Source organism: Vigna radiata, chromosome 11, assembly GCF_000741045.1.
Source record: "Vigna radiata var. radiata cultivar VC1973A chromosome 11, Vradiata_ver6, whole genome shotgun sequence".
In the NCBI taxonomy this organism is placed as follows: Eukaryota; Viridiplantae; Streptophyta; class Magnoliopsida; order Fabales; family Fabaceae; genus Vigna; species Vigna radiata.
In genome coordinates this window covers 5401732-5417657 of record NC_028361.1, presented here as the reverse complement: position 1 = coordinate 5417657, position 15926 = coordinate 5401732, and the positions used below count along the sequence as shown (strand labels likewise).

At 32.1% G+C, this 15926-nt stretch overlaps 2 protein-coding genes across 4 annotated transcripts; both read right to left on the bottom strand.

Annotated features, from left to right (window-relative positions):
* Positions 1-5360: 5360 nt before the first annotated feature.
* Positions 5361-7874, bottom strand: LOC106776307 (plant-specific TFIIB-related protein 1). Its single transcript, XM_014663713.2, has 3 exons — positions 7194-7874; positions 6734-6892; positions 5361-6398 (listed from the first exon to the last, which is right to left on the bottom strand). Exons 1-3 carry the CDS (start codon positions 7767-7769, stop codon positions 5646-5648), a joined length of 1488 nt encoding a protein of 495 aa, XP_014519199.1. The 5' UTR covers positions 7770-7874; the 3' UTR covers positions 5361-5645.
* Positions 7875-9485: 1611 nt separating this feature from the next.
* On the bottom strand, positions 9486-13631 carry LOC106776410. Of its 3 annotated transcripts, none has more exons than XM_022775702.1 (4): positions 13334-13631; positions 13005-13285; positions 12689-12904; positions 9486-9824 (listed from the first exon to the last, which is right to left on the bottom strand). In XM_022775702.1, the coding sequence occupies exons 2-4, from the start codon at positions 13230-13232 to the stop codon at positions 9750-9752; spliced, it is 519 nt and encodes a 172-aa protein (XP_022631423.1). In that variant the 5' UTR covers positions 13233-13285; positions 13334-13631; the 3' UTR covers positions 9486-9749. The 3 variants fall into 3 exon arrangements, with proteins under 3 accessions (XP_022631423.1, XP_014519347.1, XP_014519346.1); XM_014663861.2 differs by having other exon boundaries at positions 13005-13244; positions 13406-13631; XM_014663860.2 differs by having other exon boundaries at positions 13005-13631.
* Between the last annotated feature and the right edge of the window lie 2295 nt (positions 13632-15926).

Here is a 15926-nt window from a genome sequence, read left to right as displayed (position 1 = left end):
ACAATCTGAAAAATAAGAGACAATATACGTACAGAAAAAAAAATAGTCTCATATAATAATAAATAACTAAGTTTTTACATGTAATTTTTAAATAAATTGAAAATCAACTTAATATGAATTTACTCTGTTTTTTTTTAAATGTGCTTTTATCAACAACAGCAATTACTATAATTAATTTTAAATACACGAAGATTGAAAATGTTCGTCTAATTTGTTAATAAAAACACCAATATAAATTTGGAATATTTTAAAATATGTTTTGTGAAGTACATGTTTTAAATAATAAAATTAGCATTTTCAATGTATATTATTTATAGGTATTAAATTATGCAATAAATAAGCTTCACATGATAACATATTATAATTATTAGATTATTAAAATTTAATAATTATATTAATTTTCATTAATATAATACTACTATATTTAATTATATATTATGTAACATTATACATTATGTAATAATTAATTTTCATTAATAATATATTATACCTCTTAAATGTATTAAATTTAATAAAATTACTGTATTTCATAAATATAATTTGTTTGATAACAGTATTAAACATATTTATATATTATTTGTAATGAATATATATTAATTATGTAATAAATACTTTTCATTTAAATAGATTAGATTTAACAAAAATACTGTACTTCACAAATATAATATATTAATAAAATTATTAAATGAATATATTTATATATTAATTGCAATGAATACATTAAATTATGTAATAAATACTTTTCATTTAATACTATATTGCATTTATGACATGTATTAAATGTAATAAATATATTATATTTCATGATACTATTAAATTTAAGTATATATTATGTGTAAAGAAATATTAAATATGGTAAAAAAAACGCTTATTTACAAATTTATATAAACACTACATCAATAACGCTTATAGTAGTCGTATTTAATATTACACTTAATTAAGTTTAGAGTAGTTTGTAAATTGGCGTATTTTAATTGAATTTTTTATAATTTTTTTGTTATATTTAATATTCAAAATATTTATACTCTTGAATTGAATTCTTCTAATTGATTTTACCCTGTCAATTGAGACCATATTACTTTGCTTTGTATTGTTTATATGCTTTTATATAAAAAATAAGAAATAAAGTCTAATATTAAATACGACTAACACCTTTTGTTTTGTCTTATTTCCACTTTACAACCCTTTTTAATCTTAAAATATTATATTTAACTAATAAATGTAAATATAAATAAAAAATTAAAGTTTTTAAATGGAATTATAAAACAGAGACTGTCAAGATAACATGGTTGACTTGATTAAATCTTTAGCATCTCAAATTTAATTGATTTCAATTGGTTTTTTATTATAAATATTTGTTTTATTGAGTTTTCAAAATTCTTAACATTTTTTAATTTAATGGATATTGTTGATTAGAATAACATGATTATTTGATTTTGCAATATTAAGCAAAGTGCAACGAACTTAGATAATTAAAAAAATAAAGTTATTAAATCTTAATTATCTTTATAAAAAGGACATCAATCCATTTTATAAATTAAATATTAAAAAAAATTAAATTAACTACATGAAGACACAAAATAATGACATTAGGTTTATTCGAATTATGTTTCTAATTGTTTATATTTTTCTTCGTTTCATTTTTCTTGGTGAGGTTTTGCATAATCGTTTGTGTCTGTTGCAATCGTAACATTTCTAAATCAATAAATTTGACTCTAGGTTTTGAAAATTCCAAATTTGAAATCAAAAAGCTACTCAAATTTAAAATGTGTGTTTTGTTTGTATATGCGTGAGTACTATTCATATGCATGGATTTGTAAGAGTCATATTTTTTCATTTACCGACTTGGATGATGAATAAAAGCCAATTAATTCGTGAAAATATGAAATTATTCTTTAATTGACAAACTTCCCATGACTAAAACACGATTAAAATTAGATTTAAAAAAAAAAAATCAATTCTCATTCATAACTAGAACTAGAACGGTCAAAACGGATAAGTCGGTCCGGCCCATCACGAGTTGGTCACTTAGTGAGCAAATCCAACCCGGTTCATTTATTAATGAGTCAGAAAAAATCGAACCTGCCTCGATCCACCACGGGTTGATGGGTAACCAGGTTGGCTCACTAGCCCACTTAATTACAATTTCTTTTTAAATAAAAAAAAATTACAAACTTTTTATAATCTAAATCTAAACAAATTTCATTCCCAAATTTCATACAAACATGGATGTTTAATTAATTTTGAAAATAAAAAACTTAAATAATTTTTTAAGAAAAAAAAATGATAAATATATTTGCTTATAAAATTAAAATTAAATTTTAATAAAATAAAATTAGGTAGGTGGGTTGGTGGGCCAACCCGACCCACCACGGGTTCAATGCGCATGAGTCGAGTTTAAATGAGCTGGATTGAAATCTGGCCCGCATAAAAAAATACAATTTTTTCAAACTTAACCCGACCCAAACTCTTGGTGGTGGCGCGACGTGTGGTAGAAGGTGGCGGTGCCCTAGGGTTGCTGGATTGGGGATTAGGGTTTCAGTGGGTGGAAGATGATGACGTGGCATGGGGGCTGAGGTGGCGGCACCTAATTGGCTCACTAATTAGTGTAAGGATGGATGACATGGACTTATCTGGGTGGTTGGATCTATTAGTGGTGGATTGCCACATGGTCTGATGGTTTTTAATTAGGAGAGGTGTGGATAGGAAAATTTAGGGATGTAGACGAAAAGGCTTACTGTTTGGGTTTAGTATTGGCCTGGTTTGGAAGAAGGGGGTGTATATATGGAATTTGGGGGTGCAAGGGTAAAATCTGATTGTTTGGTCCATTTGTACATTATTTTCCAAACAACACTTGGTTTTGGACCTTAACTTACAATTTGGATCAATAAAACTCTAATTTCAGCTGCACAAACAAATATTAGAACATCCAAGAATAATTTATGCAATTAAAATCACCTTTTAAGCCCTTTTTATTTCCAAACACACTAAATTTGATAATCATAAATCCTCTTCAAATCAACCATTTAAGCACAAATATTCCATCAAAAATTTGAATTTTAAAGCCTAAATATGGGTATAAATATGAACTTATCAGTAGTGTTCCATTTGATGGCTGTCACTGAAGAAACGACGTTGATCTAATACTTCTACAATAAATGGCCTCGTATATGCAGGACTTTGTGTCTGTCGATTCTTTTCCCTTTTGACTTTTTCATGTCCTTTTGGATGATGATGACACCATTTAGCAATAACTTCAACAAAAAAAATTACACAAAAATGTCATAAGAATAATTGAACATTAATAGGAAGAATTTAATTCAGAAAATGTCAACCATTACAAGAACATTGCACAATGTTAATATACCAACAATATTAAATTACAATACAAATTCACCTAAGACTCTAATACTAATAAAACTAAGACGGTTAAAGACACAGCTGGACTCAGTCACCACCCACTATCATCTTACATAACTTATTCCATTTTGATGTGGGAAAAGTTCTATCAACCTTTTTGTACATGTAGGATTTTCCTAGAGGAAAATCATAACATTGCTCCATAAAACTTTCATATGAAATGCTCATAACACTCAACATCTCCCATATATCGCTTTCTGTGTATTAGAATGTAAGAGTGTGATGCAAGATATCTATTTGGTTATTGAAAATTTCATTTCCCTTCTCTATGGCAATGACTTGTCATTCAACCATGTTTTTTTTTTTCAAAATGAACTTTGCTAAAACCTATGACATCCATGAAGTCATCTAGCTTGGTCGTCAACCATTACATCGACCATAGGTGCCTTCCTTTTCGAACCACAAGAGGATGATGAAGTGCCTTTGGATGAGGATAAAGGTATAGGCTGAGTTTTCCTAGATTGTGGAGTTACGGTTGTAAATCTTGAATAGATGAGCTCTTCAAAAATGTATTTCATGTTCTCATTAAGATCAACCTATACACGAGTCCCCTACTGTTGTTGACGTGCTTGCCGAGCGATCTAAACTCCACTCCTAGTAGCACCCGTCCAAAGCTCCACCATTAAATCATAATTTCTAATGGTGCTAACCCTCCACTTGGTCGCAACTAGCCTCACCTGAAATATAATATTTGTAAATTCTTTAAGATAATATCCTATGCCTCTATATGGTGTCATAATTGTTTTTTGAACATAAATCTAGCTTCATCAAGATAGTATTTTCCTGTAATATTGTACACATAACAGTATTTAGTCACTAATAACTAAGCTATTAAGATCACAATGAAGACATTAACCTTGGTAGATAACCAACGGATCATCTCAATCAAGGGCATTCTTTAAAATTTTTGAATCAAATGTTGTGTCTTGCTAACCAGCTAAGCCTCCGACAACAACTTGTCGAGCAAAACACCACGAACACATCATTATAACCACTATACCTTGCCCATCTGAACTGTTCTTCAAAGCTCTTCTTTTCATTTGGAGCTCAAACTTTGATAGACTTATGTACTACTCAATCAGACAAGTAACAAATGAATGAGTTTAGCCTCCTCTTTGAAGCATTAAGCTTACCTATCCCTTAGTTCGTCGCAAACTCAAACTTGAGTCAAGGACCAAATGGTGTGTAGAGATTCCCACGTCCAACAATATCCTATTTTTCCTACCTTACTGATAAATATGAACTCCGATATTTCGCCAAAGATATTTTAATAGTATTTTCATTATCAGTTATGAGGTTAAAGAGATCAATTGTCTTTGCTGTATATCAGGGAACCATGTTTGATCTGAATAACATCTGACCTCACGCTACTTCATGAGTCTTCTTTGCACGTATTCCCACCACTGAGGTGCTGGCTACCAGCTACAACCAGGTACATGCCTTATTTACGATGAGTACATGATTTTAATTATGTCAAAATTTTCATTGTAGCATACTTTTTCTTAATACACTCATTACACACAATTTTCAACTTAATTACTATTAGAGACACGATAACTAAATAAATGAATAGGAAGATACGATAACGCGAAGTGGGTGGAATAGGAATAGGTATAGAGATAGGATGGGTGTAACAGAACCTTGTTTCATGGTAGTACCGATGTGATGCACTTCTTACACGACCCCACTATGGATGAACAGCCCTTCAGATTTAAGTCCTCGAGTAGACATGAGATTAGGAGGGGCACGAAATACAAATAGAGCACTAGTTCCAGGTTGTCCTGTATTGACTCCGACTTTTGAACGAAATCTGAAATCAGATACATGGGACCATGACTTCCATATTCAAAGAAATCAACGAGTTTGAATGATAAGTCCAAATGCAACATGTTACGAGTTAGTATAAGCTTGGTTACCAGTTACATCCATGTAAACAGTTGTTGAACATAAAAGACAAATTCTTCTTAATTTCACGCTTTGGAAGATGTGAACCCCAATTGCAGTGACCCAAATAGGTTTCAAATCCTTGGTGTTAAGTTATCGATGAATTTCTAGCTCTAGGTTCTTGCAATACCACACTCAAGTTCACAACAGAATTGAATCAAATGACATAATGTGTATATATACAATAGATTACTTAAAAGTGACAAACTAATTTTATCCGTGCTAGGTTAGGTGTTGGCACATAAACCTATATTTTCCCAACCATTTTGATTCATTGTTCTTCAGTGCTCCGGATAACCTGGCATTATCTTAGGTGACTGTCCTAATCGAACATTTGAAGGGCCGGCTGAAGGGGGAGCTGAAAATGGTCTCATAACAGAACTTGCACTCGAAGCAGGAGGACTGCAAAGTTGGCTTGATTTTAACGCATTACCGTTTGCAGAACCATTTGTATCCTCTGCCATGTTTTCAGGCTGTTGGTGGCTTCTCTGCAATACATCAATATCCATTCCTTGTAAAACATTCTGATGATTGTGGGTACCACTGGGAAGCTGGGATTGCCAAAAAGTTGACTGTTGATTCAGTGTGGAATGGCTTCCATGTGCATTGCTTTTACCTTCAGCCTCATCCTTCCCTTTGGGCTGATGAACTAGGCCTGAAACCTCATTGGGTTTGCTAGGTTTAATATCCGTCAACTTTTCTGAGTCCAAAGAAGAAATAGCCTCTACAACATCAGCCTTAACTGTTGAAGAACGGCCAGAAGCAATTATCGTTGTGGGAAATGCCCTCTCTGGAGGAACAGCTGGGGTGTAATTAGAGGGAAGCAAATCATCCCAATTTTCCAATAGTTCCTTGTACACTTTACGGAGAGTGACTTCAGTAAGACCAGTCACCTTACAAATTTCTGCCTGGGTTTTGCGCTTGTCTTCAAGTTGGCAAGCCAAATATATGGCAGCAGCTGAGATGCTAATAGGATTCCTGCGAGTACAGAAGCATTTGTTGATCACGACCTCTCCAATGTGAGTAGCCAGTTCCTTAAAAAAATTGTAGAACTTGTTCTCAGAATTCTGTAATATATGGTACAGAATAAAATAATGCACCAAAATCGGTGCTTAGACAACAAATGTAATGAATACACATCACCAATACCAAAAGTATATCCTGTCACGGACATAAATTCTTTATTCTGTCGGTATAAACAAAAAAAGCTTCGGTTTACAAAGAAAATAGCAACGAATCAAATGCAAGAGCAGGAGAAATCGATAAGTTATTTAATACAATGGCTTTTTGCTTGTAGGCATAGATAAACCCTTTCAAGATTTCAAAACAAAATGTTGAGGCCACGAAATTTGAATGTGCTCGTTGGTACCTGGGCAGATTTATTGAGCTGAAGAAGCGTGCAAAATCTTGGCATATGAACTGAAATGGAATTGCTGTTAATAGGTTGACTTAGCTGCAAAGCCTCTCCCAGTATCTTAATATATTTCCCAATTTCCTTTTGCGGTACATTAGCCGCAATTGAAATTTCCTGCCATATCACTACACAAGCATCAATATTACAGATATCAAAATAAGTTCCATATTTTGAGCCATCCAATATATCAAGCAAGTAGTATTTTCCTACTGAAAGCAAACTGAAATGCTAGCTACTTTTTTGAGTGCGATGGCTCTTCCTTCACAAATTCCTAAAAAGACCGACAGTAGATTTTCACTCAAGAAAATGCATGCGTTCATTCATCAGGAAGACACGAATTGACATCAATCCTTGAACAATAATAATTAGAAGAGGGAAAAGAAATGGAAAGTTAGCATAGCAGAAAAGTAATGACCTGAAGGGTTCTGGGCTCCTGGGCCTCTCTGATGGCCTGAACAAGAGCGGCAGTAGCAAGCGCCTCTACACTGCGGTTTCTCAAACACGTGGCGGAGCAACAATCCCTGAACAACTGAAAAGCGTGGTCGGAAATGTCGCAGTCCAACCCTAGAATTGACGCTACATCGATAATCTGCATGTAGGCCCTCAGATTATCAACCACAACCGTTGATGAAGAAGAAGAGGAAGAGGAAGAGGAGGATTCCAGAGTGCGTTCAAGTTCGGCGAGGTGGCCGGAGAAGGAGAGGGAGGACTGAAGGTAAAGTGGGCTGGGCTCGAGGGACCACGTGGAGAAGGCAGTGATGAAGCCCGTGGGCTCGAAAGGGTCCTCGTCTTCGTTCTGATTGAGAGGAAGAGGGAGATCCGATGTAACCAGACACAGAGGGTTGTCTTGGGCGCGCATGTGAAACACGTGGTGAGGATGCGACTGCCGCTCCTCCATCACGCGCCCGCACGACGTGCACTCCGTAATCGAACGCCCGCTGCTCGTTGTCGCGCAGCGGCCCTGCGCCGCCGAGCAGTACGGGCACTTCATTTTTTCTACTGTGAGCCTCGCCGCTTTTCTTTCCGCACCTTGTTACTGTGATTCTCACCGACTACCTTTCTTTTGGCATACTGGCCAATTGGCCAATCCAAGTCATTTCCTGTATTTGAGTATTTTGAATTAATGTTTTATTAAACTTATATTGTTTAAACTGTTTCTATTTTTTTATTAAAATATTTAATGTTTGGTTTTTTAATTAAAATATTTAATGTTTGATGTTTTTTTGATTAAAATAACGTGATTATAATGTTATATTTATATAAAAAATAAAAAAATAATTAAGTTTTAGGTTCATTACAAATTTGAATATATTTAATTATTTTTTATTAAAAATTATTATAGTGAACATTGAAATTTTTTATTCTTCTTAAATATCTAGAATTTCAAATTACGTTGTTATTTTATTTAATAGTTACATAACACTACGAATTTGAATAATAATAAAAAATTATAAAATCTCAATTATTTTTATTAAACGATATCATATTCTTTATATGGTTGATTTGATTTTTATTTTAATATTTAATTTTAAAAAAACAACGTCACTCTTGGTAAAGATAATTAGGATTCTAAATTTTCATTTTTATTATAATTCAAGGATTCTAAATTTTCTTTTTATTATAGTTCAAGTTCGTATTGTACTTTAAAATGCAAAATGAAATGGTTATATGAATTTATTTCATAACAAAAATTAAAAGACTAAATAAAAAGAATATAAATATTTTAGAATGAAAATATTCAAATTTATGGAACATTTAAAACATTAAGAAATTTTTAGTTGGATTAAATTTTTTTTGTACCTTAACTTTTAGTGGCCAAATTTTGTTAACTTTATTTGTGTTTCAAACGTGTTTCTCAGTTAACACCGAACGAAAAATATATCAAACAGTATAAATAACTCAAATACTACGAAACATCAAATAAATCTAACAAAATTTAGTTAAAAAGACTAATTCATACATTTCTAAAATTAAAAACACTAAATTAAACCAAAATTAAAAAAGGACTAATTCCAATTTTCATTAAAAGTTAAATTACTAAAAACATATTTCACCTTTTTAGTTTCTATTATAAATCTCCTACGAAATTCCAATACAAATGACAAAAAAAAATCAATTAAAAAATATAAAAAACTTGTACCGCAAATATTTTGAGTTCAGCCTCATTTTAAACAATAAAGCAATTTAACGAGAATTCTTACTTCATTTTGTTTTGTTAGACGCTTAAATATATATTCAAAATTCATGATAAATTTAAATATTTTCAATTCCATTTTAACTAAAAATTTTCATTTTCTTAAGTATCCAAATTTTTTATAATTTTCAGTTGATTTCATTGATGTTACCATTAATTAAAATGATATTATCGTTGTGTTGTACTATCATTTACATGTCTTCATATGAAAAATTGAAAAATAATTTCGAATCTCTTAATATTTTCAATTAAATTTAACTTACGAAGTCTCTAAGAAGTCTCGTTTTATTGAGTACCTAAAATCTCCATATTTTGCAATAGAAATAATATGCGTAATCTCGAATAAAACACTACGAACGATTTTAACACTAAACTTACAAAAGAATCTTAAATCAATGTAACATTGTGGAATCCATTTAAAATAAAATAAGACCTTTCTTATTGGAGATGTTATGTTTAAAAGTATATATCATGTTGTGTATAATAACCGCACACTTGCTGTACTCAAGAAAATTGATAAAACATGGAAGATTTATAATTTAGATGCTCAGTTGACTTTGTCTGTTCAAAAGTCGAATTTCAAATTACCACTCCTCACTTCGTGAAGACTGAATAAATTAGAAAGAACCACAGCCTAATAAAATACGTGATTACCCGTGATGGAAACATGAAAATTCGAGTGTGAGGTCGTCTGTCACCATCTCTTCTCAATCTTCTAGTAGCAGTCCAGCATTTTCAAGTATAGGTCAGACGCTTGAATGCTCCACACACTAAAAACTAAGCAGGTCTCGACAACGTTGTTTCTTTTCCTTTATCAGCTTGATCAAGGCTCTTGCTGAATTCTCGGGCACTCTGAAATGGTATACAATGCAGACATCAGGCTAGAATATATGCAATCGAATGATGATAACATTTGAATTTGGGAAAAGAGTTTAAGGTTTCACACATTAGCTAGATCAACAATATCTATTGAAAAATACGACCACTACAAATCATAAATTCTGCTCCTACATTTTTACTAGCAAGCTCTAATCTAATTCACTCATTTCCCCCCAAAAAGTAAAGTAATATAAACTATTCAAATCCTTAAAAACCATGGTCAAATACCAGAAGTAAGAAAGTAGCAAGTAATTAACATCAAGATACCAGAATAATTAAGCAAGCTAATATACATTAAAATACAATAGTCAATCCCCTCTCTGCCTCTGCAAATGCTGCTTCTACCTTTGAGAGTCACACGATGATCATATAACCTAAATTAGCTACCAACCGCAGAAAATAGAAAATCCCAAAGGAAGACCAACGAAGAAAATTGCAACACAAGAAAGCCAATAAACCAGCAATATCCCTTTTTTTTTTAAAGTACCCTATTATACATTGGTGGCACACACTGCAGACCAGGATCTCAGTCGCTTGTGAAATCAGAGGATAGTGCACCATGTGGATCCATTTGAGCAGTCAGTTCAAGTTAAAATAACCATTTGTTTGATAAAATTCTAACCCAAATTGTAAAGATGACCCTTTTCCCCTAGGGCCCCATTCTCAAATCAAAACGTGACCAAAAATCTCTCACCGGCACGCACTCTCAACTTCAACAGCACAGCCATCACAGAACTGACATTGTTTTTGCAGACACTAGCTTCATAATCATCAGCCATCACAGCACTCACAATTATGACGTCATCAACTCCAACTCTCGCATCAATGCTGTCATTGCCTTCATCTTTGACTCTGTTTCGCAATTTTTTTTCTTCAGTCTTTCTTCTGCTCTTGCTGCCATTTTAGAGAGTGTTCTATTATGTTTAATTGTGTCATGTATTGGATTTTATTGCGAGTTAGATTTCTTGTCTATATTATATCTAATTCATACACAGGTCAGTAAATATAGTTTTTTGTATACTTGTAACTCGTATGAGTCGAGTTACAATCCCAAGTTACAATTTTTTAGCCCCCCTCGGATCCTCTTATAATGCTCGAATTTGACAACATTGGCCAAAACATCGAAGTCAAGACAACTAAAAAGGTATTCTTCCGAGTTCATCACTAAGAGCTATTCAATAATTTTAATAGCAGTAAGGCAATTATACTTCCGAAAATTCTTAAAAGAGATGCAGATGAATCACGTGTGCCATTTTTGTGAAGAAAAGAGATGGAATTAACTCAGCAGGTGCATAAACAGGGGATGATCAGAAGGAACCATGGTCACTCTCAAGTAGATTTCTTAGTTCCTGCCCCCTAAAGAAGTATACAAAATAATACACATGCAGCCATCAATGTATTTTTACTGCTTGACAAGTCATACAAAGCACAAGCTTTGATAGATGTTTTTCATGCTCTGGTTACATTTTGATGTTTGTATTTTGTAATTCAATAAGAACTCTTCAAAAGAACTCATCCAATCCCAAACCATCGTGAAGGGCTTAACAACCTCCACAGATTTAGGATGTCCTATTAAATTTTTAGAATGTGCAGATGGATAATGTTGCAGTTTATATGAAAAGACAAGAAATTATTATCTCACAGGTTTAAAAATACACACCCGCTGCAAATATAATGAAATTACACTCCTTGAACAGGATGGGGAAAGCACGGGCTTTGTAGAGAGCATTTACACGGCTCTTGTTTTTAGTTTGTCTTGTCTGTTGGAGGATACCCTTACCCTCCTTCTTGTACTTTTACTCTTCTCTCTCAAATAATCACACAAACCCAGATGTCACAAATACAAAAGCCTTATGAAAATTATGGAAAGACAAAAGGGCAGGAGCAGCATTGCTAATTTGTTAGACAATGGTCCAATCAGACTGCTTAAAGGTAAAAGATGTTAGTAGATTATTGCAGCAATATATATTATCCAACCAAAGCTCGAAGTTAAGAGAATTTTAAATCCAATCAAGCCTGTCTATTTCACCATAATGGCATATATAACACTCCTAAATAAAGTTATCAATAACTTGTAACTTAAACATCCTTAAACTGAATACCATATCATGCAAACCGTGGTTGTAATTTGTACAGAATATTTTTCTACCAAAACAGATAAACTACAACTGATCAATCAGCATAACCGTAAGCACCACCATACACGAGTCCTAGAAGGAAAAAATGCAGCCTAACAGTCGTATGTCTTTCATTTCAAACTGTTCTTCACCTTTCCTTAGGCAAAACAAACAGCGTAAAAAGTACAGGAGATTTCCTACCCAAAAAATGCCTTGCATAATCCTCAATCAATTTCCAAACAAAGTAAACTATCCTCACAAAATTCCTGTTTGCAAGAAAGCTAATGAAAACAAACAGGTCATAATAAACTTCTCAACAAGCATTTGTAGAGAAGAAAATAAAGAGTAAAATGAATCAAACTTCCGTGAGTTAAGTTATACACACCGACTTTTGTAGAAGAAGTTAACATAAATCGAGGCGATAGATTTAATTCATTTTCCTTTTTATTTTCTTCTCCAATAAGTATTTATTGAAAAGTTCATCAAACAGTACCTCAAATGGGATGATGTTTCAAATTTCGAATGAAATATGTATGTTCAAAGATGGAATCAGTTTTCCTGTCCCTTAACAATCACCACGAGTTGTGAGTCTACACCTACTATAACTAAGCAAGCAAAAACAATACCCTATGACAAAACTGAACCCCTCTATCTAAAAAATAATAATAATTGGAGTGCTAAACGAGAAAAAGAGATGGATGAAGAATTAGAAGAACAGACCGTAGATTTAACAGGAGGTGGATCAAATTGAATGGAGTGAACAGACATCTTAGCTATCTCGGTAATTGCAGCGTCTCTGACCTCAGCCACATCATTCGTCAAATCCTCATAGGCAGCCTCAAAAGCCTCCTGCCAGAACCTCGGCAACCTGATCCTGCGACTGTTAGTGTAAACATCCCACATGTGCCTCACCACCTTCTCTCTCTCCTCCATTTCCTGGGCAAAACATCAAAACCACACCCATCACATTGCGCTGCACACCCTAATCCACTCACGCATAATAAAAATAATAATACAAGGGACAGAAGAGACTCACGAGAACATCGAGATCGTCGTGGATGGGAGGATCCATGTCGTTGGAAAGGGAATTCAGAGTGCCGGACCAGCGCAGAGAAACGGTACCGGTGAACATCGACCAAAATGCCAGAAGCAAAATTGCCGCTAATGCCCAAAACTTATACTTCCCTTTCCCAAACAAACCCGAATCCAATGGTTCCTTCCTCGCAACCGCGGCGGTGGTCGGAATCCCGTCCTCGTCCTTCATTTCTCTCTTGATCTAGTTAATTAATGATGATAATAATAATAATAATAATAATAATAATAATAATAATAATAATAATAATAATAATAATAATAATAATAATAGTATTAATCCCTAACGTGAATTCAGGCAGTGTATATGATAGTGTTTTTTCACACGAGACGCGACGCCACTACCTATTACGCTTCAACTTCGTCTCTTTCGAACACGATCGAATTTTCGATGAGGGTAGAAATGAGTGCGATTGAGTTGGTAATACGAATGGATGGTTTGTTTTGTTTGCTTTTATGTTTTTAAGAGATTTGGAGCGACCGTGCTGTTACTCAGATACACTGCGATGCGGTTGCGGTGCAATAATAAGAAAATGACGGATTTGGTGTTTCCTCCTACGGAAGGGACAATGCTACATCGCGTGGGCCACCACCTTTTATTACACTTGATTTGCTTGACCTTGGTCGTAGATGATATGGGGCAATCATCACCGTCCATTCCACGCAATTGCATTCCGCGTTTTAATGCCAATACTGGTATCCGTTATTGCTCCTTGTGGCAACCGACACCCGACGGCACCGTTTTATTATTATATTTGAAATTGTAATTTAATATTTTTGTTATTTGTCTTCCTCTTGCATTGCTAACATTCTTGCATTACTAACTTTAGTTTAATATGACTGAAATTTAATTTAATAATTTTGAAATAAATTACTTTTTGTCAATAAGTCAATAAATATTTTACTCTTATTATGTCATAAAAATATATTTAAATTGAGAAAAAATTGTATTCAAATAATCAAATAAAACATTGTATATCATATTAAAATCGTCCAAATAACGATTAGATAAAAAAACGAAACTTTGCTGAAAAAATATTCTACACATTATATATATATATATATATATATATATATATATATATATATATATATATGTGTGTGTGTGTGTGTGTATTTCACATATATAACATAAAAATATACATTAAAAAAATGGTATTGAATAAAAATGTAAGTATTTAAAATTTTACTTTTTATATCGTTATTCAATTTGAGTATTTTTACTTACAAAATACTCACTACATTTTCCATGTACGATTTCTATTAAAAAGAATACTATAAATTTAAAATTGAAGATGATTTACATTTTGATAGAGATAAAAAAAGAGAAATAAATAAATAATATTTTGAATAAAGATAAAATTATTAAATTATTTTATTTAATTTTCTTATTTTTATTTAACCTTTTTTACCATAAAAAAATAAGGATTATTTTAAAAAGTATAGAATCCACTACTAGGCTTTTCAGTATATTCATAGTTGAGAGGAAAATAATTATAGATTTATTAATTTGATATCTTTTTCATTACATATGTAATAAAATCATGTCTTCATTTTCAAAGTAATAAAATCAATAAATTTAGTTCTACTCCCACCAAAAAGTAATATTAATATGAAAAGTTATTATATAATCAACTAACAAAAATAAAAATATTTGCACTCATACTTTATTTACAGATAAAAACATATATATATTGATATATACATACATATATACAATATATATATATATATATATATATATATATATATATATTACTCAATTTTATTTTATTGAATTAAAATTTAATTTTTAATATTTTATATAACTTTAATGTGAAATAGGATTTCTGATCATTCTTATCTTTAAACTATTAATAAATAAAATTTATTTTTTGTGATTAAATAATATTAAAGGTGTACTAATATGCGTGTAGTTTTGAGTTTTAACATTATTTGGTATGTTTTTTATTTTCAAGTAAACCAAACATATAAAGAACTAGTTATAATTTTGAAAATTTCACGGACTGGGTCAAGTTCCAAAGGAATTGAAGTATATATATATATATATATATATATATATATATATATATATATATATATATATATATAAGCATACCGATACAGAGAGGAAAATGCTAGACTGTCATTTTTTTATTTTTAGGAAAACGTTTTTGGGAGTTTATTTTTATTTCCAACATTTTTCACTATCAAATCCGATAAAGGTCCAATCAGTTTTGGACGTCCTATACAATCCTTTTTGCGTTTCATAAATCGATTCAGTTATTCCACTTGTAGATTATTAGCTACGAACGAACACGTCCAAAACAACTTCTAATCATCTAAATCCTAACTCTACAATATTCTTCTATACCTAGAAACATATTATAAAATTGAAAACAAATATAACAAACCAATGCACCAACCTTTGGACAGCGAAAATGGACGAATGAAGAGTGGAGAAACACGAAGAACATTGTGTGCCTGGATCCATGAACAAAACAAAGTTCAACCTGTGGGAAGAAGAAGACGAAGCTTGCTGTGTGTTACCAGAAGCAGAGCAGAGACTGTGAAGCAGAGACTGTAAGCACAAGTTAACGAAGCGAAAGAGAGGATGGAAGAAAAGAAAGTGAAATCTGATGCAATGAGAGAAATATGCATGAGCGTGAACAATGAGTCAAAGAAAGATGTTATTATAAGAATTAAAAGCGTTTTAAATAAGGATGTATTTGACATTTTGAAAGATTTTGGAGATATGAGATGAAACCCTGAGTAATTGTCATTATTAACATATACATGTAGGAAAAAATGTCTTTAATAGTATTTTTTTTAACAATTTTTTGAGAATGTATACATGACAATTTGTGATTAGTCTGTTTTAAATAAT

Excerpts from the sequence above, each read along its gene's own strand:
- LOC106776307 (XM_014663713.2), bottom strand. The coding sequence starts at position 7,769 with ATGAAGTGCCCGTACTGCTCGGCGGCGCAGGGCCGCTGCGCGACAACG. Across the intron at positions 6,893-7,193 it reads AGGAGCCCAGAACCCTTCAG|GAAATTTCAATTGCGGCTAA; the intron begins GTCATTACTTTT and ends GTGATATGGCAG. Across the intron at positions 6,399-6,733 it reads AGCTCAATAAATCTGCCCAG|GAACTGGCTACTCACATTGG; the intron begins GTACCAACGAGC and ends AATTTTTTTAAG.
- LOC106776410 (XM_014663860.2), bottom strand. The coding sequence starts at position 13,232 with ATGAAGGACGAGGACGGGATTCCGACCACCGCCGCGGTTGCGAGGAAG. Across the intron at positions 12,905-13,004 it reads ACGACGATCTCGATGTTCTC|GAAATGGAGGAGAGAGAGAA; the intron begins GTGAGTCTCTTC and ends TGTTTTGCCCAG. Across the intron at positions 9,825-12,688 it reads CACCTCCTGTTAAATCTACG|AGTGCCCGAGAATTCAGCAA; the intron begins GTCTGTTCTTCT and ends ATACCATTTCAG.